This window comes from Salvelinus sp. IW2-2015, linkage group LG8 (assembly GCF_002910315.2).
Source record: "Salvelinus sp. IW2-2015 linkage group LG8, ASM291031v2, whole genome shotgun sequence".
In the NCBI taxonomy this organism is placed as follows: domain Eukaryota; kingdom Metazoa; phylum Chordata; class Actinopteri; order Salmoniformes; family Salmonidae; genus Salvelinus; species Salvelinus sp. IW2-2015.
This window is the reverse complement of record NC_036848.1, coordinates 44,894,449-44,919,737: the sequence shown is the minus strand read 5'-3', so window position 1 is coordinate 44,919,737 and position 25,289 is coordinate 44,894,449. Positions and strand designations below refer to the sequence as shown.

Here is a 25,289-nt window from a genome sequence, read left to right as displayed (position 1 = left end):
GCTGAACTTGAATCACATTTACACAACAACATACAAAGATCGAAAGCTTTTATTACCAAGGTTATTACAACTTTGATTCACCTCATTTAAAAATGTACAATCTCATCCTTCACCAACTCTGTTCACAATGTACAATATCTTTATCCTTCACTAAAAAAGTAGACCAAGAAGCTGCCCTGGTCTACTTTTTGCCAGTATCTCTTTTGTATGATGACATAACTTGCATTATTGAACGTACAGTGAATTCTCAGGCAGGCATAGAGGGTTAGGGTTAACCCCRTTTGACCCCATTACATTACACATTTGCTGTTATGAACAGTCAGGGGGCCAGTAAGAAATACTGAATTACTATTGAAAATTAAAATGTTGAAGTTCTCTTGATTTCAATAACATCTCATTTCATATGATTAGCGTTCAAAATAAATAAGACCCAGTCCCTCATTGTGCTTTCTTCCTTCTAACTAKGAGCATACAGATACATTCATATCGGTGCAGGATTATGGTACAGCCTGCTCTGATGGAGTCACGTCCTGTGCTCCTTGGACCAAGTCATTTAGTGTTGAGAACATGGTGATGTCGGCAGGTTGCAGACCCATCTTCTGAATCTGTCATGGGAAACAAACATCAAATCAAATTATATTCGTCACATACGCTGAATACAACCTTACAGTGAAATGCTTACTTACAAGCCCTTACCCAATAATACAGTTTTAAGAAAAATACCCAAAGAAAAGCAAGAAATAAAAGTAAGAAATAATTAAAGAGCAGCAGTAAAATAACAATAGAGAGGCTATATACAGGGGGTACCGGTACAGAGTCAATGTGCGGGGGRACCGCTTAGCCGAGGTAATATTATCCCCAAGCCATAAGACTCCTGAACATCTAATCAAATSTCTACCCAGACTATTTGCATACCCCCCTCTTTTACACRGCTGCTACTCTCTGTTATCTATGCATAGTCACTTTAATAACTCTACCTACATGTACATATTACCTCAATTACCTTGACTAACCGGTGCCCCTGCACATTGACTTTGTACCGGTACCCCCTGTATATAGCCTCGCTATTGTTATTTTACTGCTGCTCTTTAATTATTTGTTACTTTAATTTCTTATTCTAAAAAAATAAAAAAATAAGTCTACACATGTTGTATTCGGCGCATATGACAAATACAATTTGATTGAATATGTACATGTAGGTAGAGTTATTAAAGTGACTATGCATAGATAACAGAGTAGCGGCAGCGTAAAAGAGGGGGAGGCAATTAAAATAGTCTGGGTAGCCATTTGATTAGATGTTCAGGAGTCTTATGACTTGGGGGTAGAAGCTGTTTAGAAGCCTCTTGGACCTAGACTTGGTGCTCCGGTACKGCATGCCGTGCGGTAGGAGAGAGAACAGTCTACGACTAGGGTGGCTGGAGTCTTTGTGGTATTAGAGGCTTACCATCACAACAATCATTCTGGGGATTTTCCTGACCTGCCTTCCTTCCTTCCCATTGTTTGAGTTAAACATACTGTCTTTCTATAACATAGTCAAAGGACAACTACAAGATAAGTTTGGGTTATCTAACAGGGTGAACCCTACCTGCTCTCCCAGGTACTCCACATCCAAGGCCAGCTGCAGGCGGATCTTGCTGTCATCTGTGGGGCCTCCAGTGGTACCTATCGTGTTGGTGGTTGCCGTTTTCCTCGCTTGCTTCAGTCTCTTTAAACTTTCCTCCATTTTTTTTACGGAACTCAAAACGTCTGATATGGTTTCAAAATATCTGCCCAATGTCAAGATGGAAAATTAGTATTTTGTGCTTGGTGGAGCAGACCAAAAAGCTACTTAAGTTTGTGAGGTTGACTGTCCTTGAATTCAATTAAATTGTTAGTMTGTGTCCTTGTGTGGTGCCATTCTTAGGACAAAACATTGTGACTCACTGCATTGGCCCTAGAGAGTCAACCAAATTTTATTAAATATTATTATAACATGTTACCAGGACTAAAAACTATGGCATGCATTCAAATTGAAAGCTGTATACGTGGACTAGAATTATCTTCACAGGATCTAATTTTCCCATTCATGAAGTGGTCTCTAGCCATCTCTTACAGTATACTGTACTTGCCTATACAGGAATTCGAACAGACAGCAGAGTCCCCCTACCTGTGAGTGCAGTCATTGAGTACGACCCGTAGCCAGTCCTGGGCGATGGAGGGKTTCACCATGTCTTTGGAGTCGCTCAGGAGCTGGTGCAGCGGCCGCAGGGCGTTGTCCATGTAGGCAGAAGCTCTGAAGGGAACTTCCTATACAGGAGATGAAGAACAGGCACATATTTTCAAGCTTGTGACTGCTGTGACTGTGGTGCACTTTTCAATATTTTGGTATTATACAGCAGATGTTCTCTAATCATCTCAGTAACGTTGAAGCCTAATGGGAGCGCTGCTCCATTGTCTTGGGAGGATGACGCATGAGGGGCAGGCCTTCTCACTTTGTTGGTCCTGCGGTATAGTCGGGGGACCTCAGAGGCACTCTTCAGGAAGCGAAAGCACCTCTCAGTTAAATGCTGAGTCATCTTGCTGTTCAGGGTGGGAATGCAGCCAGARAGGGAGGCTTTGGAGTCTTCTAGGGCCTCTGGGGAGAGAACACAGGGCATGGAAGGACACTTGTCAAAAAGGCAATCAAAAGGCACTATATCAACTGACTTGCAGTAAGAGAACAGTAACAGCTGATGGAATCAGTATCATGATTGAACACTGTCTGGAACAAGGTATCAGTTTGTGCATTTCATCTTTCAAGCATAATGATGACGACATACCTCCAACAATTACAACGTTTTTGTACCCAATGACCTCCAGTTTCTGCATAATCATCTTAGAAAGTTCCGGAATCTGTGAGAAAGGCAAATGTTTAATGGTAAAGAAAACTAATGATGCAAAAATAACAAGGTTAATGCAAATGCATATCTATGTAATGTTGCCTACCACTAAAAGTKATTCTTAAAATTAAAAACCACATCTATTGAATGTGTAAATTATTTTTGTCTTCTTGGAAGGTAAAACTGACCTCGTAAAACTGACCATCCTACCGATCCTCGACTTCGGCGATGTCATTTACAAAATAGCCTCCAACACTCTACTCAACAAATTGGATGAAGTCTATCACAGTGCCATCCGTTGTCACCAAAGCCCCATATACAACCCACCACTGCGCCCTGTACGCTCTCGTTGGCTGGCCCTCGCTTAAAACTCGTCGCCAAATCCACTGGCTCCAGGTCATCTACAAGTCTCTGCTAGGTAAAGCCCCGCCTTATCTCAGCTCACTGGTCACCATAGCAGCACCCACCCGTAGCACGCGCTCCAGCAGGTATATCTCACTGGTCACCCCCAAAGCCAATTCTTCCTTTGGCCGCCATTCCTTCCAGTTCTCTGCTGCCAATGACTGGAACGAACTGCAAAAATCACTGAAGCTGGAGACCCATATCTCCCTCACTAGCTTTAAGTACCAGCTGTCAGAGCAGCTCACAGATCACTGCACCTGTACATAGCCCATCTGTAAATAGCCCATCCAACTACTCCTTCCCCATACTGTATTTATTTATTTATCTTGCTCCTTTGCACCACAGTATCTCTACTTGCACATTCTACCATTCCAGTGTTTAATTGCTATATTGTAAATACTTCGCCACCATGGCCTATTTATTGCCGTACCTCCCTTATCCTACCTCATTTGCACATGCTGTATATAGACTTTTTATACTGTATTATTGACTGTATGTTTGTTTATTCCATGTGTAACTCTGTGTTGTTGTACAAGTCGAACTGCTTTGCTTTATCTTGGCCAGGTCGCAGTTGCAAATGAGAACTTGTTCTCAACTAGCCTACCTGGTTAAATAATGGTGATTTAATTTTTTAAATATTTTAAAAATTAAATACAGTACAAAACTTAATTGGCTTATTTTGCAGGATCTTGGTCATGATTYGTCCATATCACTACCTGGTCCTGTAGTTTGTCCACATCGGAGGCTATAAAAACCAGCTGTTTGGTAGATAGGGTTGCTGGGCTGCCACTCTCACTGCCCCCATCATCCTGAGAGGTGCGACTGGACGTGGAGGAGGCGGAGCTGGGAAGGGGCCTCACAGGGTCTTTACTGAKCTCCGTGGAGGGAGATTTAGTCAGCATCTAGYAGACAGGGTCCAGAAACACCAATCATGACAACTTAATAGGACCAGCATTTCCTTTCATAGTATTCACATTTTCATTCCTGCTGCTTTAAAACACTGGAATACTGACATATGCTGCAGGCTACGTTGAACACTAGATTAATAGAGGTATCACWGAATCTATAGACACTATGTACACTAGCATTAATATTGTAGTGGAAAGGTTGGGTTGCCATGTTGGAGGAAAGTTGGGTTGCCATGTTGGAGGCTGTACCRCAGTGAGGAACTTGGAGTAGCGTGAGATGAGCTGCAGGGTGAGCTTCCAGAAGCGGTGAGACAGCGGGGGCAGGTAGACCTTTTCCGCCCAGCACCTGACCAAGCTGTTCCACAGCACCTGGGACACCAGCAGGTGGTAGCAGCTGCCCGCTGAGGAATAGAGTGTGTAAGGGGGGGGAGAGTGTGTAGGGAGCAGGTAATACACGCCAGCATGTAATATTGCCTTTTGTGGTAATGATTCATGAAATATAACTTATCCATTCATACATTAAAGTTGAGTATAGCTACTAACCTGGTGCTGCCTCTAACCCATCAGCAATAGCATTCTCTAAACATGCAGCAATTTCCTTGTACCTGTGACAGAGATCGGGAACAACAAGTTAATGCATCGCTGTTAAACACGTATAAGCTAGCTTGCTGTTTTTGAGCAAAACAGTTCTAAAAGGATTTTTCCAATCTCCATTTTTGTAGAAATGGCATTGCAAAAGAAGATGATGATTATTCTTTACAATAAGATAAATAGCATAGCACATTCTCAAAACAATCTTGACTGTAAAACAGGTAGCAACAGCCATTACACAACATGCAGCTGTGATGGAATTGAAAGCACACAATTTTAAGCATGTGCAGCATGACAGACTTTCCATTGTGAAATGTGCAGATGCTGGTTGACAAACACTGCAAGGCACAGAGAGTTCAACAACCTTCACYTTGACTCTATAGAGGATCAATATTTCCTTAGAGGGAGTATTCATCGGGAMCCTTGTGTTGGACACAGTTACTTATGACCCGTAACTGTCATCTTCTTATCTCTATGCGTAACATGATATCAGCACAATATCCAGGAAGTAAAACGGATGACTGGACATCAGCAGGGTAGGTGACAATTAAATGGTGCAAAATCAAGCACAGAAGGTCAGTACAGGATGCACAGAAGTCAAAGGTCATGGAGCARGCAGCTACTCACCGGAGCTGGAAGTAGACAGGTAGGTTCCACTTGTTGTGGAAGCTCTGATAGGAGGCGTGAGCTCTCAGTCTCCTCACACTGGCTTGGGAGCCACACTGCCTATCAAACTTCCTCACAAAGTCCATGCTGATTGTGTACCTCTGCAAAATAGATACAGACATGAACCGAATGAGAATCTGGTCGCCCTCTCCCACTAGTAGAGAGTAGGACTTGTCAGGGTCAGTGTTTCCATTACTATTTCCATTGTATTTCCAAGCTCTGTTGAACACTGCCAAAGACACTGGCTTCTAATGGTTTTATATGACAGTAATGATGCCATAGGACTACTTTGATGCCAGAAGAATGAGATTGGGWCGTTACAGTACGTACCTCATAAAAGGTGTCAGGGTTGCCCGCGTTGAAGAGAGAGGGGATTCTCTCCTCGATACCTTTGATGATTTCAGGCCAAACGGAGTTCACCAAGAAGTCGTATCCAGGCACTATGTCTGCCTTTTCACTGGACAGACAGCAGAAAGCAAAGACATGAGAAAGAACAAATAAGAAATTCATAGGTTATGAATGTAACTCAAATCAAATTGTATTTGTCACACGCGCCTTGAAATGCTTACTTACAAGCCCTTATTAACCAACAATACAGTCTTACTAAAATAGAGTTAAGAAAATATTTACTAAATAAACAAAAGTAAATGCAAATAGTCAGGGTGGCCGTTTGATTAATTGTTCAGCAGTCTTATGGCTTTGAGGTAGAAGCTGTTAAGGAGCCTTTTGGACCTAGGCTTGGCGCTCCGGTACCGCTTGCCGGTGCGGTAGCAGAGAAAACAGTTCATGACTTGGGTGACTGGAGTCTTGGAGAATTTTTTGGGCCTTCCTCTGARACCGCCTAGTATATAGGTCCTGGATGGCAGGAAGCTTGGCCCCAGTGATGTACTTGGCTGTWRGCACTACCCTCTGTAGCGCCTTATGGCCATTCTACCATATACTTTCTTATATCTGTTGGGAGAAATGCCTTCAGAACATTGACTTCCAGCTCAGCTATGGCGGGTACCTTGAAATGGCCATTCCAGTCACCTCGCGCAGCAGTCTACAGTGATGCGGCACAAACTCTAAGAGCTTGGTGTACATTATTTGAAGGCCATTGGGGGTGGACTTGACCAGCTGTTCAACGATGACCTGTTGACAACAAAATAGTCAGGTGAAGTACTGTTTATGTAGAGGAAGCATAGACTTCATCTCTGAAGAAGAACACAGTACATTAAGTTCTTGAATTGTCCATTTCCGCATCATTTCGTAAATATATTGGTGAGCTAGACACTAAGAGAGTGTCCCAGAAACCAGATTAAGTTTACGCCTGGATTTAAAAGCAATTAAAAATCATGATTGTTAGTCCAGGAGTAGGACTGGGACACCAGCCCTACACGCTCTTCTTTATATGCTATTTAGCAGACGCTTTTAATCAAAGCGACTTACAGTCATGCGTGCATACATATGGGTGGTCCTGGGAATRGAACTCACATTCCTGGCGTTGCAAGCACCATGCACTACCAACTGAGCATACAGGACCTAATCCTGACGCTTCCACTCCCACACAACCTCACCTCATCCATGTAGGGCTTGACCAGGACTTGTCCCACCAGAGCCTCTGCGTCCCTAGTCTTGTCGATGGTGGCGTAAGTGCGTAGGCAGTGACGCACAATATCCACATTGGAGGTCTGGAGGCCCTGTATAAGGAGCCCCTCCAAAGACTGCTGTAGCATGGACGTGATGCCGGAAATACGCTACAACACAGATCGTACACAGACACAGTGTAAGTAAAGGAATCTTTACAATGGGCAGGCAAGGTCATTTTCAACCATTAACCTTAATCTAGTTTGTGTACTGAAAATCAACCCCAGAAATGCAATGGTGCRGTCAGTGTTGAATAATACGACTTGACTTACAGGCCTGACTTTGTCCAGCAGGGGCATGCCCTTGCTTTGGACAGCATGGAACTGCAACTGATTGAACTCTGTGGCAATCCGCTCCAGAATCTGACCAGCTAAGAGAGGACTACAAAGCAAAAGAAACAGCAAACTTAGAAACTGAAACATACACCAATATATAGAGTACATAACATGAAMAATATAGCTGACATAGCTACAGGGATAGGGGTAGGCCCTGAAATGCTGGCTGGATGCCATATTCTCAGAAAATATTAAAAGCAAGGTCAAATTTAAAGTTTCAGTCCGGGATCTTAAGCATATATTGTACGAATTGGATACGTAACATATCATAAGAATTGCRCAAAAAAGAAGGATGTAAACATATCACACGAAGTGGATGACATAGTACACAATTGAATATCGGTTACACAAAGGTAAAATTACCTGGGAAAAGTTAGCATTATTATTATTTTTTACTTCTGGAGGAAATGCAGTTAATAATTGTGAGTCTCCTCCCTCGCCAATGGAAAAACTTTCGGCCAAACCCCTCCCTTACACTAATTTAGCCCGTGTTTRTCATGGKCAAAAAGCACATTTTGGTATTCATWAATTTTTACGATATAGCCAATTTGACTTTGTGGCTGTGGAATCTAATMGAAACGTTTATCATCCGTACACAGGCTTGAAAATCACTGCACCAGTTTARGCACCGCCTTTGCCCAATCCTGATTCGTCCAAATAATCTATACACAATTGAATGAAGTAGCACACAAAAAATGGAGACCCGTTTTGGCTAGTGAGCACCACTTTCAAGACTACTGGTTTAAATTACACAAAAGTTCCCGGAGCATCACATTTTTTTTGTACTTTTTACGCCTTTTTCTCCCCAATTTCATGATATCCAATTGGTAGTTACAGTCTTGTCCCATCGCGTCAACTCCTGTACAGACTCGGGAGAGGCAAAGGTCGAGAGCCATGCGTCCCTGGAGAATCACTTTTAAAAAATGGGGTAATGGCTTCTTTCTGTGACCTTGCCTCATCATTAACTTAGATGCATCRGTATGGTAGAGAGACTATAATATGTCATATCAGCAAAAAGCTGATGCAATCATTTTTTTACATACCTGCTTATCTCAAGAGATGTTGAGTCTTTTGAGTTCTGAGAATGTAGGATTTTTTCAATCTTCTCTACTGATCGAACAACTTGGATGAGTCTTGTGACACACATCTTGTATAGGGGAACAAAAAATGAGAAACATGACAGTTTAAACAGACTCATATCTAGCATCCAGCTACACACATACAAATGTACTGTATTTTTCAGAAACACAAATGTCTGAAATGGTAGACATACACTATATTTAATAAAAAGTATGTGGACACCCATTCAAATGAGTGGATTCAGCTATTTCAACCACACCCGTTGCTGACAGGGGTATAAAATCGAGCACACAGCCATGCAATATCCATAGACAATCATTGGCAGTAGAATGGCCTTACTGAAAAGCTCAGTGACTTTCAAAGTGGCACTGTCATAGGATGCCACCTTTCCAACAAGTCAGTTCGTCAAAWTTCTGCCCTACTAGAGCTGCCCCGGTCAACTGTAAGTGCTGTTGTTGTGAAGTTGAAACATGTAGGAGCAACAACGGCTCAGCCGCGAAGTGGTAGGCCACACAAGCTCACAGAACGGAACCGCCAAGTGCTGAAGCATAAAAYTCGTCTGTCCTCGGTTGCAACACTCACTAACGAGTTCCAAACTGCCTCTGGAAGCGACGTCAGCACAATAACTGTTCGTCGGGAGCTTCATGAAATGGGTTTCTATGGCCGAGCAGCCGCACACAAGCCTAAGATCACCATGTGCAATGTCAAGCGTCGGCTGGAGTGGTGTAAAGCTCGCCACCATTGGAAATGCGCTCTCTAGAGTGATGAATCACACTTCACCATCTGGCAGTCAGATTTTTTTATGGTTCGGGCTAGGCCCCTTAGTTCCAGTGAAGGGAAATCTTAACTCTACAGCATACAATGACATTCTAGACGATTCTGTGCTTCCAACTTTGTGGAAACCGTTTGGGGAAGGCCCTTTCCTGTTTCAGCATGAAACACAAAGCGAAGTCCATACAGAAATAGTTTGTTGAAGCCTCCCGAGTGGCGCAMCAGTTTAAGGCACTATATCGCAGTTCTAGAAGGGTCACTACAGACTTGAGTTCGATCCCGGGCTGTATCACAACTAGCCGTGATCGGGAGTTCCATAGGGCGGTACACAATTGGCCCAGTGTTGTCTGGGTTAGGGGATGGTCTGGCCAGGGGGGCTTTACTTGGCTCATCGCGCACTAGCGACTCCTTGTGGCAGGCCCGGCGCTTGCAAGCTGACCTCGGTAGTCTGGTGAACGGTGTTTCCTCCGACACTGGCTTCCGGGTTAAATGGGCGGGTGTTAAGACGCGCGGTTTGGCGGGTRATGTTTCGGAGGACACATGACTCGACCTTTGCCTCCCGAGCCCGTTGGGGAGTTGCAGCGATGAGACAAGATCAAAGTTGGGGAGGAAAAGGGGGTAAAATACAACAACAAAAATATAATAATGGTTTGTCGAGATCGGTGTGGAAGAACATGACTGGCTTGCACAGTGCCTTGACCTCAAACCCACTGAACACTTTTCAGATGAATTGGAACGCCGACTGCGAGCCAGGCCTAATCGCCCAACATCAGTGCCCGAACTCAATAATGCTTGTGGCTGAATGGAAGRAAGTGCCTGCAGCAATGTTCCAACATCTAGTGGAACGCKTTCCCAGAAGAGTMGAGGCTGTTYTAGCAGCAAAGGGGGGACCAAAAACATATGAATGCCCATGATTTTGGAATGAGATGTTCGACAAGCAGGTGTCCATATACTTTGCGTCCTGTAGTGTATAACCTTGAGAGTGCCACGTTATGAGTCATAATACCCATAAAACCTAGAGGTCAAACGCGTACTTTTGGTCATGTAGTGTATAAATCCAGGTTAACAAACCTTTTTGTTTTGCAAGTCATCTTGCTTTGATAGSTGGTTGTCAATGGCTTGGATCACCTCACTTACTGATGTTCTCAAGCTCTGAAAAAAATAAAAGGGAGAAAGATACATAAATAGGACAAAGTGTGTGACCAAGTCAACAGCAATGAAGGTGAAATCAATGTATCATAATATGAAAAAAAAAGAGTCAAACAGAGCACATACCAGTACCTCTTCCTGCAACTGACCCAGTGGCACTGATAGCTGGTTCAGGGCTTTGTCCATTCCAACCTAAATAGATGATACATCAAGTATGCCCATTATTCTCTAACTACTACTGTAGCTATTAGGCCTAATTGACATTTAAMTCCTGATCTTAGCTGGAGCAACTGTTTGGAAGAACAAACAGGCATCTCATCATCACACCCATTTAGATTGCTACATCCATATTGAGCAGATTCCGCTGATGCTCCCAGTTTCTTTCAAGTGACATTGTTGTAAAATAGGATTGCCATCTTGTTATTTGGCTACAAATGCATGGTTGTAACGTTCATTAATGCCACATATGYGTGGGGGACACTGCAGCATCTTGGACGTGACAGCCGTAGGAACSTACCAGATTGGTGGAGAGGTTGACAAAGTCTGCATAGTCTTTGTTGATGAGCTCCACCATGGCTGTTTTGAGCAGTTTGTAATACATCTCAAGGTCCTCGCGCATRTCCTCCAGCTGGACATGCTTTCTGCAATCAGCAACAAACTGATCTACGTCGAAGTCATCCTGAYTGCAACAGAAGATGAAGAAGAAAACATGTATCATGATTGATCATGTAGTTAACGTTAGCTAGCCAATGCTTATGCAAAATCTGTCCAGCAGAAACTAACTTGCTAGCTGCTTGCCATTTCTAATCGGGCATTAACAGTTTGATGAAGAAGGTAGATAGCTAAATACGAGGAGACAAATTTAGGCGTATATAATTCGTGTCTTTTCAAGATGTGATAACATGGAATGAAGCCAGTTTGGCTGATCACTYCTAGCTAACCTATGGCAATACTAGMTCACGTTAGCTTGGAAAAGTGACATGATCTTAGCTACTGTTAGCTAACTACCTTCATAAACACGTCCTTGTCGAAACAGAGAGAATCCGGCCCCTTTGGCAGATTCATTTTTCTTTCGTACTATCCTTGAAATCGATAAAGGCGGGACATGTAGTTATAATATAAAGTTTAAAAAAGTTGCTAAATAATTTCTGAAGAATGAGAAGAGGGAAAAATACTGAAATTATACTTCCGCAAACATGGCAGTGTACCTCAACGATAGAACAATGAGACAGATATTTCACCGGATGTACAATGTGAAGCATCCGGTTAGTGTTTCCACTCACTACCAAATATGGTGATGAGAGGAAGTCCATTGGCTAGCAGTGGGAGAAGTTTTTCTCATCTATGAAACATTTGATCTCAATGCAGTTTTATTTTTCCAAAACCAGTARCTATTACAGAGTGGGCTACGTTTTGTAGACTTTACCCTGTGCCAAAGTTTTAAAAAAATGAGTAGTTTAGGAGTGCAAGGGCGAATTGAGTTATTGCACACGCGCACTTCAAAGAGTAGGCGTTCCCTAACGGAAATATGCAAATACATTGTAGTACGCACCAATAGGTTGTCGCTAGCTCGTGCTTGGCTCTGTCAACCTCCTTGCGTGTTCTGCACACTATGATTCATTTTCTATCTTGGGTTAGTTATAAAAATCTTTGGTACCATACCAACAAGTAAGATGACTGGGACGACCCCATCTATTGCACCCCCACAGGGCGCCAAGGGGAACGTTGTTTGTTTTATTCTAAGCATGGTGGTCTTAGAAACAGATTTTATCATACAAATCCTGACCTGCTGTTGCTCTCCTTTTCACAGGATATCATTAAACATTTTCAAAAATTACTTTAAATAGTTCCTGTAATTGCAATGTCATTGAATAAACGAATGCATTAATCATATATGTATTTTATATTCGRATCATAAGCAAAAATCTATTTATAGGGTATATGCATGTTCTAACCGCATCAGAACACAATTCTGCTTTAATACCATAAGATTTGACGTTGCAGTGAGATAACAACGCTATTGGCCAGTACAGGAGAGCAACCAGGTCAGCTGACATGTAGATGCCGCGTATTTATTGAGGTCTCTACACAGTACGAGCCACCAACGAAATAGCTGGCCCAACCAGGATGCGKAGAGAGTGATAAATATTGATAATTTCGGTCTCTGTACGCAGCGCGGAGGGGAACTTCAGTAGCCTTGATGAGGACAGCTCCCCTCCGGTCGATGCTTTGAAGAAAGGGGAGAGTCGAAGTTATCGCATCACAAGTCAAGTCTGCAGTAGGCCTAGCAGAATTAMCAAACGCGCACAGTGGGGAGTGGGCTGTCATCTCCCGTGGGTAGGTGTGTGTGTGGCACGGGTTTTTCCCCAGTATAGTTGCATGCCGAATATTGTGCGGTGTGGTAAGCTACCAAGTGCATCGACCAGCGATGGCGGAATGTGGAATGAAGGCGCTGTCTGTCCTGGAGGCGGCCCGCTCACGCTACGAAAGCTTGCAGATTTCAGATGATGTTTTTGGGGAATCGGGAGATGACAGTAGCGACAATCCCTTTTACAGCACTTCGGGTGACTCGAATTCGGATAACTGTTGCTTGGAGGCCGGGGATGATCAAAGGGCAGGTGAGACTGGGAATTGTCAAAACGGAGGTCCACCCGGCTCTATCTCAAAGACCCAAGCAGAGAAGGATGGATGGAGCGACACACTGCAAGATATCACGGTGGCCCCCTACAACGACACATATGGTATGTAATTTCAAGAATAAAGCCTAGCTTGAATTAATAGGTTAAGGTCATTATCTCCATTGTGTGTTTTCTCTTTCTCGTGAGCATGCGTGTCCATCTACTTAGTAGCCTATGATTGTAGGTCCTGATTGAACAGCAGGCCCAGAGAGTGAGAGAGAAAAAGCCCAAGTTTCCTTTAATAAAGGATCATGACACAATGTGGATGAATTGCTTAGAGAATTGTGGCTTATATGATTGGTCAGAATCTTACAAACAGTGAAGTGGCAGTCTGGGAATGTGGTGGAGAAACAGGACAATTAGTTAACAGTGAGCAGACAGACATGCTGCTCCTCCCAATTATGTAGCCCAGGAAATGGAAATGGGCATAGAGGACAAGTTGCAGAGGAGCCTAAGTGAATTAAAGACAATATTGGCACAGAACACATGTTTGAGCACTCTCTGCCTCTCTCTCCGGTCTCTCCAGACACAAATAACATTGTGCAACATCTTTGCCAGTTCGGCCACATGTATTTGCCAACTAAGGCATTGTAGTATGCCAATGCATATTTTGGACCAGCTGCCATTGTAAAGGAATACTGAGCAGTTGCATGTCATGCTTAAAGGGGTAAAGCATACTAGTACCAGCAACAACCTAACCAAATATGTAATATTCTTATCCTTACAAATGTCCTGTAAAATTGTCAATGTATTACAGATGATTATCAGTCATATAGAAGTAAAAAATAGCATTATGGATTAGAGGTCGACCGATTATGATTTTTCAACGCCGATACTGATTATTGGAGGAACCAGAAAAAGCAGATTTTTTATTTCTAAATTTTATTTGTAATAATGACAGTTATAACAATACTGAATAACACACTTATTTTTAACTTAATATAATACATCAATAAAATCAATTTAGCCTCAAATAAATAATGAAACATGTTCAATATGTTTAAAAGAATGCAAAAACAAAGTGTTGGAGAATTAAGTAAAAGTGCAATATGTGCTCACTGTTAAGTTCCTTGCTCAGAACATGTAACATATGAAAGCTGGTGGTTCCTTTTAACATGAGTCTTCATATTCCCAGGTAAGAAGTTTAGGTTGTAGTTATTATAGGAATTTAGGACTATTTCTCTCTATACGATTTATATTTCATATACCTTTGACTTTTGGATGATCTTATAGGCACTTTAGTATTGCCATGTAACAGTATAGCTTCCATCCCTCTCCTCGCTCCTACCTGGGCTCGAACCAGGAACACATTGACAACAGCCACCCTCGAAGCAGCGTTACCCATGCAGAGCAACCTACTCCAAGTCTCAGAGCGAGTGACTTTTGAAACGCTATTAGCGCGCACCCCGCTAACTAGCTAGCCATTTCACATCGGTTACACCAGCCTAACTCCCTAATCTCGGGAGTTGATAGGCTTGAAGTCATAAACAGCGCAATGCTTGAAGCATTGTGAAGAGCTGCTGGCAAAACGCACTAAAGTGCTGTTGAATGAATGCTTACGAGCCTGCTGGTGCCTACCACCGCTCAGTCAGACTGCTCTATCAAATCATAGACTTAATTATACATAATAAACACACAGAAAATACGAGCCTTAGGTCATTAATATGGTCGAATCCGGAAAGTATCATCTCAAACAAGACATTTTATTCTTTCAGTGAAATACGGAACCGTTCTGTATTTATCTAACGGGTGGCATCCATAAGTCTAAAATATTCCTGTTACATTGCACAACCTTCAATGTTATGTCATAATTACGTAAAATTCTGGCAAATTAGTTTGCAATGAGCCAGGCGGCCCAAACTGTGCATATACCTGACTGCTGCATTGAACGCAAGAGAAGTGACACAATTTCACCTGGTTAATATTGCCTGCTAAACTGGATTTCTTTTCGCTAAATATGCAGGTTTAAAAAATATATACTTCTGTGTATTGATTTTAAGAAGGCATTGATGTTTATGGTTAGGTACACGTTGAAGCAACGACAGTCCTTTTTCGCGAATTCGCACCCATCGATTATATGCAACGTAGGACACGCTAGATAAACTAGTATATCATCAACACGTGTAGTTATAACTAGTGATTATGATTGATTGATTGTTTTTATAAGATAAGTTTAATGCTAGCTAGCAACTTACCTTGGCTTCTTACTGCATTCGCGTAACAGGCGGCTCCTCGTGAGGCAGGTGGTTAGAGCGTTGGACTAGTTAACCGTAAGGTTGCAAGATTGAATCCCTGAGCTGAAAGGTAAAAATCTGTCGTTCTGCCCCTGACACAAGGCAGTTAACCCACCGTTCCTAGGCCGTCATTGAAAATAAGAATGTGTTCTAACTGACTTGCCTAGTTAAATAAAGGTGTAAAAAAAAAAAAAAAAAACGGCATCCAAAAATACCAATTTCGATTGTTATGAAAACTTGAAATCGGCCCTAATTAATCGGCCATTCCGATTTAACGGTGACCTCTATTATGAATGTATCACACAACAAGTGTAGGTTGAGGGTCCTGTCTTCATCATTGCTCTGTTTGAAAGCTCTGTCACTGAGACCAGATGTGACTTGCAAATAATGCCCCCTTCTCGCTAAATGGTGGTCTGGGGGTGCATTGTGCCACTGTCAGACGTGGCCAAGATAAAGCATAGCAGTGTGAACAGACAACAATACAGAGTTACACATGTAGTAACAATAAACAAGTCAATAACACAGTGGGGGGGGGAAATGAGTCTATATACATTGTGTGCAAAATGCATGAGGAGGTAGGCAATAAAATAGGCCATAGGAGCGAATAATTACAATTTAGCAGATTAACACTGGGAGTGATAAATCATCAGATGATCATGTGCAAGTAGAGATATCTGGTGTGCAAAGAGCAGAAAAGTAATAAAATAAAAACAGTAAGGGGGTGAGGTAGGGTAAATTGGGTGGACTGTTTCAGTGGACTATGTACAGCTGCAGCGATCGGTTAGCTGCTCAGATAGCAGATGTTTAAAGTTGGTGAGGGAAATAAAAGTCTCCAACTTCAGCGATTTTTGCAATTTGTTCCAGTCACAGGCAGCAGAGAACTGAAGGAAAGGCGGCCAAATGAGGTGTTGGCTTTGGGATGATCAGTGAGATATACCTGCTGGAGCGCGTGCTACGGGTGGGTGTTGTTATCGTGACCAGTGAACTGAGATAAGGCGGGCTTTACCTAGCATGGACTTATAGATGACCTGGAGCCAGTGGGTCTGGCGACGAATATGTAGCGGAGGGCCAGCCGACTAGAGCATACAGGTCGCAGTGGTGGGTGGTATAAGGTGTTTTTAGTAGCAAAACGGATGGCATTAGATAAACTGCATCTAGTTTGCTGAGTAGAGTATTGGAAGCTATTTTGTAGATGACATCGCCGAAGTCGAGGATCGGTAGAATAGTCAGTTTTACTAGGGTAAGTTTGGCGGCGTGAGTGAAGGAGGCTTTTGTTGCGAAATAGAAAGCCGAATCTTGATTTGATTTGGATTGGAGATATTTAATATGAGTCTGAAGGAGAGTTACAGTCTAGCCAGACACTAGGTATTTATAGATGTCCACATTATTCTAGGTCGGAACCGTCCAGGGTGGTGATGCTAGTCGGGCGGGCGGGTGCAGGCAGCGAACGGTTGAAAAGCATGCATTTGTTTACTTGCTTTAAGAGCAGTTGGAGGCCACGGAAGGAATGTTGTATGGCATTGAAGCTCGTTTGGAGGTTAGATAGCACAGTGTCCAAGGAAGGGCCAGAAGTATACAGAATGGTGTCGTCTGCGTAGAGGTGAGATCAGGGAATCGCCCGCAGCAAGAGGCAACCATCATTGATATATACAGAGAAAAGAGTCGGCCCGAGAATTGAACCCTGTGGTACCCATAGAGACTGCCAGAGGACCGGACAACATGCCCTCACAATTTGACACACTGAACTCTGTCTGCAAAGTAGTTGGTGCAACCAGGCAAGGCAGTCCAATCAAGAAAAACCGAGGCTACTGAGTCTGCCGATAAGAATATGYTGATTGACAGAGTCGAAAGCCTTGGCCAGGTCGATGAAGACGGTTGCACAGTACTGTCTTTTATCGATGGCGGTTATGATATCATTTAGTACCTTGAGGTACTAAATGAGGTGCACCCGTGACCGGCTCGGAAACCGGATTGCACAGCGGAGAAGGTACGGTGGGATTCGAGATGGTCAGTGATCTGTTTGTTGACTTGGCTTTCGAAGACCTTAGATAGGCAGGGCAGGATGGATATAGGTCTGTAACAGTTTGGGTCCAGGGTGTCTCCCCCTTTAAAGATGGGGATGACCGCGGCAGCTTTCCAATCCTTGGGGATCTCAGACGATATGAAAGAGATGTTGAACAGGCTGGTAATAGGGGTTGCGACAATGGCGGCGGATAGTTTCAGAAATAGAGGGTCTAGATTGTCAAGCCCAGCTGATTTGTATGGGTCCAGTTTTTTCAGCTCTTTCAGAACATCTGCTATCTGGATTTGGGTAAAGGAGAAGCTGGGGACGCTTGGGCGAGTAGCTGCGGGGTAGCAAAGCTAGCCTTTGCTTTCCTGACTGACTGTGTGTATTGGTTCCTGACTTCCCTGAACAGTTGCATATCGCGGGGACTATTCGATGCTATTGCAGTCCGCCACAGGATGTTTTTGTGCTGGTCGAGGGCAGTCAGGTCTGGAGTGAACCAAGGGCTATATCTGTTCTTAGTTCTGCATTTTTTGAACGGGGCATGCTTATCTAAGATGGTGAAGAAGTTACTTTTAAAGAATGACCAGGCATCCTCAACTGACGGGATGAGGTCAATATCCTTCCAGGATACCCGGACCAGGTCAATTAGAAAGGCCTGCTCGCAGAAGTGTTTTAGGGAGCGTTTGACAGTGATGAGGGGTGGTTGTTTGACCACGGACCCGTAGCGGATACAGGCAATGAGGCAGTGATCGCTGAGATCCTGATTGAAGACAGCAGAGGTGTATTTGGAGGGCAAGTTGGTCAGGATAATGTCTATGAGAGTGCCCATGTTTACAGATTTAGGGTTGTACCTGGTGGGTTCCTTGATGATTTGTGTGAGATTGAGGGCATCTAGCTTAGATTGTAGGACCGCCCAGGTGTTAAGCATATCCCAGTTTAGGTCACCTAACAGAACAAACTCTGAAGCTAGATGGGGGGRGATCAATTCACAAATGGTGTCCAGGGCACAGCTGGGAGCTGAGGGGGGTCGGTAGCAGGCGGCAACAGTGAGAGACTTATTTCTTTAGAGATTCATTTTTAAAATTAGAAGTTCGAACTGTTTGGGTATGGACCTGGAAAGTATGACATTACTTTGCAGGCTATCTCTGCAGTAGATTGCAACTCCTCCCCCTTTGGCAGTTCTATCTTGACGGAAAATGTTATAATTGGGTATGGAAATCTCAGAATTTTTGGTGGCCTTCCTAAGCCAGGATTCAGACACGGCAAGGACATCAGGGTTGGCAGAGTGTGCTWAAGCATGGAGTAAAACAAACTTAGGGAGGAGGCTTCTGATGTTGACATGCATGAAACCAAGGCTTTTTCGATCACAGAAGTCAACAAATGAGGGTGCCTGGGGACATGCAGGGCCTGGGTTTACCTCCACATCACCCGAGGAACAGAGGAGGAGTAGGATGAGGGTGCGGCTAAAGGCTATCAAAACTGGTCGCCTAGAGCGTTGGAGACAAAGAATAAAAGGAGCCGGCACCGGGTGATGATAAGAGAGATTGTATCTCTGGACATGCTGGTTATAATGGGTGAGGTCACCGCATGTGTGGGAGGTGGGACAAAGGAGGTGTCAGACGTATGAAGAGTGGAACTAGGGGCTCCATTATAAACTAAAACAATGATAACTAACCTGAACAACAGTATACAAGGCATATTGACATTTGAGAGAGACATACAGCGAGGCATAAAGTAATCGCAGGTATTGATTGGGAGAGCTAGCTAAGACAACAGGTGAGACAGCAACAGCTAATCAGCTAACAGCTAACACAACAGCAGCAGGTAAAATGGCGATGACTAGGCAGAGAGGGTCGGAATAACTACACCCAGAGCCTGAGTTCGTGGCTGGGGCCGACAGATAAAAAAAAATAAACAGAATGGAGTACCGTGAATTAATGGACAGTCCAGCAGGCATCAGCTATGTAGCCAAGTGATCATAGTGTCCAGGGGGCAGCAGTAGATGGAACAGGGAAGCCGCGGAGTAGTCGCCACTACGCTAACACYCGGGCGACACYGCGTTTAAAGTTAGTAGCCCGGGGCTAGTAGGAGCGTCTACTCCGACGGAGGCCGGTTGAAGGCACAGCAGATGGAGRATTCGTCGGCAGACCAGTCGTGGTGGTGCGGCGGGGCGCCGTGTCGACAGAGGATCTAAGCCAGATGGCGAAAGAGGTATTGTAGAATTTAGTTTGCTAGCCGGGAGATGCGCCTGGCTCACGGCTAACTGGTGCTAGCTTCGTGGCAGGGGCGTTAGCCACTAGCTAGCTGTGAAGATCAGAAGTGGTGGTCCAGGGATTACGGCAGGAATCCGGCGTTGTAGTGGAGAGATAGTCCAATACTGGTACATTGGCGAGTATTATCCAGGCTAAAAAACAGGGCTGGTATCTGTGCAGAAGGTAAAAGCCGCTAGCAGTGGCTAACAATGACTAAATAGCTTGTAYCTAATTAYCTTCTGGTGGTTCTTGAATGTGTTCTAAAATTACAAATAATAGCGATTCCGTATCACATTGGGTGAGGCAGGTTACCGGAAGGTATAATCGAATTAAAATGGAAAAGAGTGAAAATAAAATTTAAATATATACAAAAAAGAAGAAAAATACAAAAGTACACAAGAGGACGAACAAAAACACYTCTTCACTGCTACGCCATCTTGGATCATCAAATGATCAAGGAAGACACATTTCGGTTGATTGCGTTCAGTTGTGCATTGGACTAGGTATTTCCCTATAAGTTATTTGAGACTTTTGACACAAATGGTAGTGCTGGCAGGTATATTGAATGAGCAGTAAAAGCTTGACTGCATCAAACCCATTAGTAGATGAGCAAATAGGCAGGACACAGGGCTGGTGTGGCCAGGAAAGATGAACATGAGGTGGTTCTGTGGTAAGGTTAACTCAACTGAAGGTTTGGATGCAGCAAGCGGGTGCTCACTGAGGACAAGGATATCCAGTGCAAGGTCCAACTAGAGAAACAAAATGTTCATGTGGAGCTTGAGATGTGGGTTTGACTTTGCTGACAGAGTAAATATGGGAACATTACTCCTACATACATAAATATAACCTTTGAAAAATGTCTGCACAACATGCAGTTTTCATAGGCAAAATGAGAGATGGAGTCTGTATGATTGATATTTAGTCCATTGTGAAAATCACACAGCTATTACAGGGATAGGGAGTACTTAGTAAGCATGTCCATGGGTCTGAAATGTCATCCTATTGGTTTACATCATTATCCTAGTAAAATCYCTGCGGTGATGCGTATGCACATTAGGACCCCCCCCCCCCCATGAGTTACAGTATATTTTATTACAGTATAATGTATAACAATATATTATGTAAAATGTTTATGATAGAAAGSCTTTGGATTCAATCCAGCTCCATTTGACTTTGTTGAATGTGACATACGTTATCTACAATATGTTCCTATTATAAACACTGTACCGCAGTATTTTCAGTCATTTCAGACCGATTAATGTCAAAAAGGTGCAAGTCTGTTTCCGTGCCTGAAAGACTGACATTTGATTTCAAAACCTACATAATCTGAATACCAACCCCCTGCATTTAGTGTGTACATTACTGTAGRTGTAGAATCAGTGTCTTCCCACTTTGCACAGATGTCAATTCAACTTCTATTCCATTGGTTCAACGTAATTTGGTTGAAAGGATGTGGAAACAATGTTGATTCAACCAGTGTGTGCCCGGTGGGTTACTTTTGTGGTAAACGCAGCCAACACAGTAATCTWTTCAATCTGAATGATTAATCAATCCTAATAAAAATGTATCTCTTACAGAATATGTACCATTATATGTTTTTTGTGGAACTCTCCCATGTGGTTGTTGCCTAACAGAATAACTTACACCCTAGTTTAAATATGAGCTATAAAGGCAGGATTATGGGAGAGTAGTATATGCAGTGGTTAGTGAATGCTTTTGAGGCTCCTCTTACTGATGTCTTCAGTAGCAGAAGACTTCTTAAAATCCTTAATCCTATGCTATCAGTTAATGGTGTGGGATAGAAATAATTTATCATAATGTGCTGAAAATGTGGGAAAACTCTTCTCAGAWWGGAATTCTTAATCAAGGGAATAAAACAATTCTATTCCATAAAAAATATTTATTATGCATAGTATTTTTGATATGACTTTTGTTTACTGTATTGCTTTGTGGAAACCTGTATGAATCTGTCTTTGGAAATCCCTGTATCTAAGGCAGTCATGCTGTATTGCTGTCAAGTTTGAAAGTCTACTGGATTAAATTAGTGGTTTTTGAAACAATTTCTGCAGTGTGAGACACCCTTTGGCCTGAAGCCTACTTAGATGTATCTCTCAGGCWGGGTTTGAGGAATTGGTGAGCTACAATAGTTACAAACTATACAGGACTAAGTGCCTAAAAGTAACAACTTGTAGCACGGTCAACCTGTCCTGTACATTCAGTGCAAGAGCAGTAATGTAAAAATCTACTGTATTTCTTCAGCAAACTAAACTAGTTAATTTTGGTCCCTTTAAGACCCAACATTTTCCTTATCTCTTAGGGACATTAGAGAGGACATGAGAATCTTCCTTTTAGCTAAATAGCTTTTAAAAATGGTCTAACCCAAACAGTCTTCCTTATGTGGTTAATTGGGCCTGAATTTAGACTGCTGTTTAGAGACATTTTCTCACTCCAGTAAATGTGCTTGCTACAAGTGTGCCAAGAAAAATAGGTCTGACTCTCTCTCACACGAATAACAGCTGATCATTTTATTACACCTTATGGATCATCAGCTTTTAATTGAAAGAGAGTCACGCCTGTCTATTCTCTATTAATTYGCTCTAAATGCTAGAGTTCACTGTCTGGAAGACTAAGTCAGTCTTAAGGGAGGACCGCCTTACCTTAATCGTACACATTGCCAAATTAGTTAATAGGGATAGGGGGRGACATTTTCACTTTTGGATGAATTGGTGCCCAAATTAAACYGCCTCGTACTCTGTCCTAGATCATATGATATGCATATTATTATTACTATTGTATAGAAAACACTCMGAAGTTTCTAAAACTGTTTGAATTATATCTGTGAGTAAAACAGAACTCATATGGCAGGCAAACTTCCAAACAGGAAGTGAAAATTCTGAAATGGGTCGCTGTGAAAGGCATCGCCTATTCAAATGCCTTATATTTATGGATCTGTATGCACTTCATACGCCTTCCACTAGATGTCAACAGGCAGTAGAACGTGGAATGAAGTGTCTAGCCTGATGTGGGACCGAATGAGAGCCTTTGGAGTGACAGGTCAGGCATATTCTTGGCCATGCACACTGGGAATGTCATGTCCTTGTCTGCAATGCGTTATATAGACATGAAGAAATGCTCCGTCTGGGACATTATTGGATATATATGAGAAAAACATCCTGAAGATTGTTTCTCAACTGAGTTTGACCAGTTTATTCGATTTGTAATATCACTTTTTGAAGTTTTCGTTCATTAGCGTAAAGTTCTATGGACACGTGAACTACACATGCTAGCCAAAGTTGCTAATTCGACAGAAGTAATGGACATTATAAAACAAAAAAARGATTTATTGTGGAACTAGGATTRTTGGCACTGCATTCTGATGAAAGATCATCAAAGGTAAGGGAATATTTATGATGTAATTTCGTATTTCTGTTGACTCCAACATGGCGGAGAATGGCTGAGCGCTGTCTCAGATTACTGCATGCTGTGCTTTTTACTAAAGTTATTTTTTAATCTAACACAGCGGTTGCATTAAGAACCAGTGTATCTTTAATTATATGTTAAACATGTATCTTTCATCAAAGTTTATGATGAGTATTTCTGTATTTACGTGGCTATCTGTATTACTTTCGCTATTTTGGGCCATTTCTGAACATGGCGCCAATGTAAACCAGATTTTGGGGCTATAAATATGCACATAATCGAACAAAACATAAATGTATTGTATAACATGATGTCATATGACTGTCATCTGATGAAGTTGTTCAAAGGTTAGTGATTAWTTTTATCTCTATTTGTGGGTTTTGTGAAAGCTATCTTTGCTGTGAAAAAATGGCTGTGTTTTTTTGGYTATGGTGGTGAGCTAACATAAATATATGTTGTGTTTTCGCTGTAAAACATTTTAAAAATCGGACATGTTGGCTGGATTCACAAGATGTTTATCTTTCATTTGCTGTATTGGACTTGTGATTTCATTAAATTATTATTATATTATATTAAATGAGAAGGTAAGATTTTCATTCACCAAGTTGGCCTTGACTTGATTAACATGAATGGAAACTAGTATGTCAATGTCGATGAGTGGGCTTGACCTAAACAAGGTTATAGCTGTCGGCTTGCATAAGCAGGAATTAATTGTGTTTCATCTGACATGTTCGAGACAAGACAATGGCTGTTTTCATCCACGATAGTGTTGTAACATATTATATTAATGAACCATTTCTTCAAGCCCAAAAAGCTGTATTCTTGTTTCGATGACATTATGSTTACTGTCATGTTGAATAGAAGTTGATTGCAGCCCGAGGGTTGACAGTGACCTGCAATCCAAATCACAAAGACTGGAAAGAAATGTTGGTTCATATGCAGGCCTATGCGTTTTGCTTTTTTAGAGTACAAAATAACTCTATGCACAAAAGAGCTCCATACTGTCAAAGTACTGTAACTTTAAAAAAAATCATAGTCGTTTAAAAGTAAGACTCAATTTACAAGTAATGTGTGATTGATGCTGTCAAATGAAAATAACAATCTGAGGCAGGTTTTGAAATGGGCGAGTGATGCTTTGACTGCAGCTCCATCATCTGTCTGTCTCTCTCTCCCTGTCACCAGGCCCTATCCAGAGAATGCCAGCCACAGCCACTTGCATGGACTTCTTCCAGCTCTTTGTGCCCGACAACGCCATCCAGAACATGGTGARGCAGACCAACATGTACGCCAAGAAGTACCAGGAGCGCTTCGGCAGCGACGAGGGCTGGCGGAATGTGACGGCGGCTGAGATGAAGGCCTTCCTGGGSTTCGTGACTTCCACCAGCGTTCACCGCTGTGAGTCAGTGCTCAGTATCTGGAGCAGCGGCTTCTTCAGCAATCGCAGCATTGCACTCAAGATGAGCCAGGCACGCTTCGAGAAGATCCTCAAGTACTTCCATATCGTGGCCTTCCGCTCCAGCCACGGCAGCCATGGCCTCTACAAGATCCAGCCCTTCCTGGACTCACTGCAGCAGTCGTTCGGCTGCAGCACCTTCCGCCCCTCTCAGACTCAGGTATGGCGCTGGGCTGCGGTGTGAACTGTTTAGCTTTGGACACGTTTAGTACAGATGACTAGGGGTTGGAACCAAAAATATTTATTTTCCCCAATTTCTTTTGATCTGTTACACTGTTACGACCAGCAGAATAATGTTCTGAACCGGTCGAACCAAAAAAAGGTATGATTTATATAGTTCCTTTTTTAACCTGTGAAATACACAATTCTTTACAGTTAGCTCATTGACTTCAATGTTAGCTCAAGTTTACTTCACCAATCAGTGTGGATAGAGGAGGCAAGCTAGTTGTTTACATGTGTGATGGGCAGACAAGTGTAGCCTATAGCGCAAGATGTGACTGAAATGTTGCGGGTGGGGAGAGCGCAAGAGTGGGTTGAGGAGGAGGCTTGAAGCGCTGGGCATCTTGTTATGACATGCATTATCTGAATTAGGACCACCGAATTATACCTAGGAGGAGCGGCTTCTAGGGAGGAACTTTGAATGTCCTTTMAGCTAGCTAGCTAACAAGCTGGAGCTAGCTAGCTATATAGCTTGTGTGTGCAGAGGGGCACAATAATTAAAAACACATCTTACTTTTTGTAGTTAAAAAATTCAACGTGAAATGTCACAACTAGGCCTATAGTATCTTTAACTAGCATWGAAAATTAATCCATTGTTCTCAAGCTAATTAATCTCTCCCTATCTTCTGAATTACACTT

The 25,289-nt window shown here is 42.7% G+C and overlaps 2 protein-coding genes across 3 annotated transcripts in view; one reads left to right on the top strand and one right to left on the bottom strand.

Moving 5' to 3' along the window:
• Window positions 1-34: 34 nt before the first annotated feature.
• On the bottom strand, window positions 35-11,583 carry cog2 (component of oligomeric golgi complex 2). Of its 2 annotated transcripts, none has more exons than XM_023993502.2 (18): window positions 11,395-11,583; window positions 10,904-11,065; window positions 10,513-10,578; window positions 10,309-10,389; window positions 8,430-8,533; window positions 7,324-7,432; window positions 6,982-7,161; window positions 6,432-6,556; window positions 5,756-5,882; window positions 5,387-5,526; window positions 4,712-4,773; window positions 4,418-4,569; window positions 3,977-4,162; window positions 2,799-2,871; window positions 2,472-2,614; window positions 2,147-2,286; window positions 1,586-1,766; window positions 35-605 (listed from the first exon to the last, which is right to left on the bottom strand). In XM_023993502.2, the coding sequence occupies exons 1-18, from the start codon at window positions 11,449-11,451 to the stop codon at window positions 498-500; spliced, it is 2,196 nt and encodes a 731-aa protein (XP_023849270.1). In that variant the 5' UTR covers window positions 11,452-11,583; the 3' UTR covers window positions 35-497. The 2 variants fall into 2 exon arrangements, with proteins under 2 accessions (XP_023849270.1, XP_023849271.1); XM_023993503.2 differs by having other exon boundaries at window positions 10,519-10,578; window positions 11,395-11,545.
• Window positions 11,584-12,457: 874 nt separating this feature from the next.
• Window positions 12,458-25,289, top strand: part of pgbd5 (piggyBac transposable element derived 5) — a 36,993-nt gene continuing 24,161 nt past the window's right edge. The window contains exons 1-2 of the mRNA XM_023993501.2: window positions 12,458-13,127; window positions 24,161-24,591. Coding sequence (XP_023849269.1) covers window positions 12,815-13,127; window positions 24,161-24,591 — 744 coding nt within the window. The 5' untranslated portion in view covers window positions 12,458-12,814. The remainder of the gene's footprint in view (window positions 13,128-24,160; window positions 24,592-25,289) is intronic.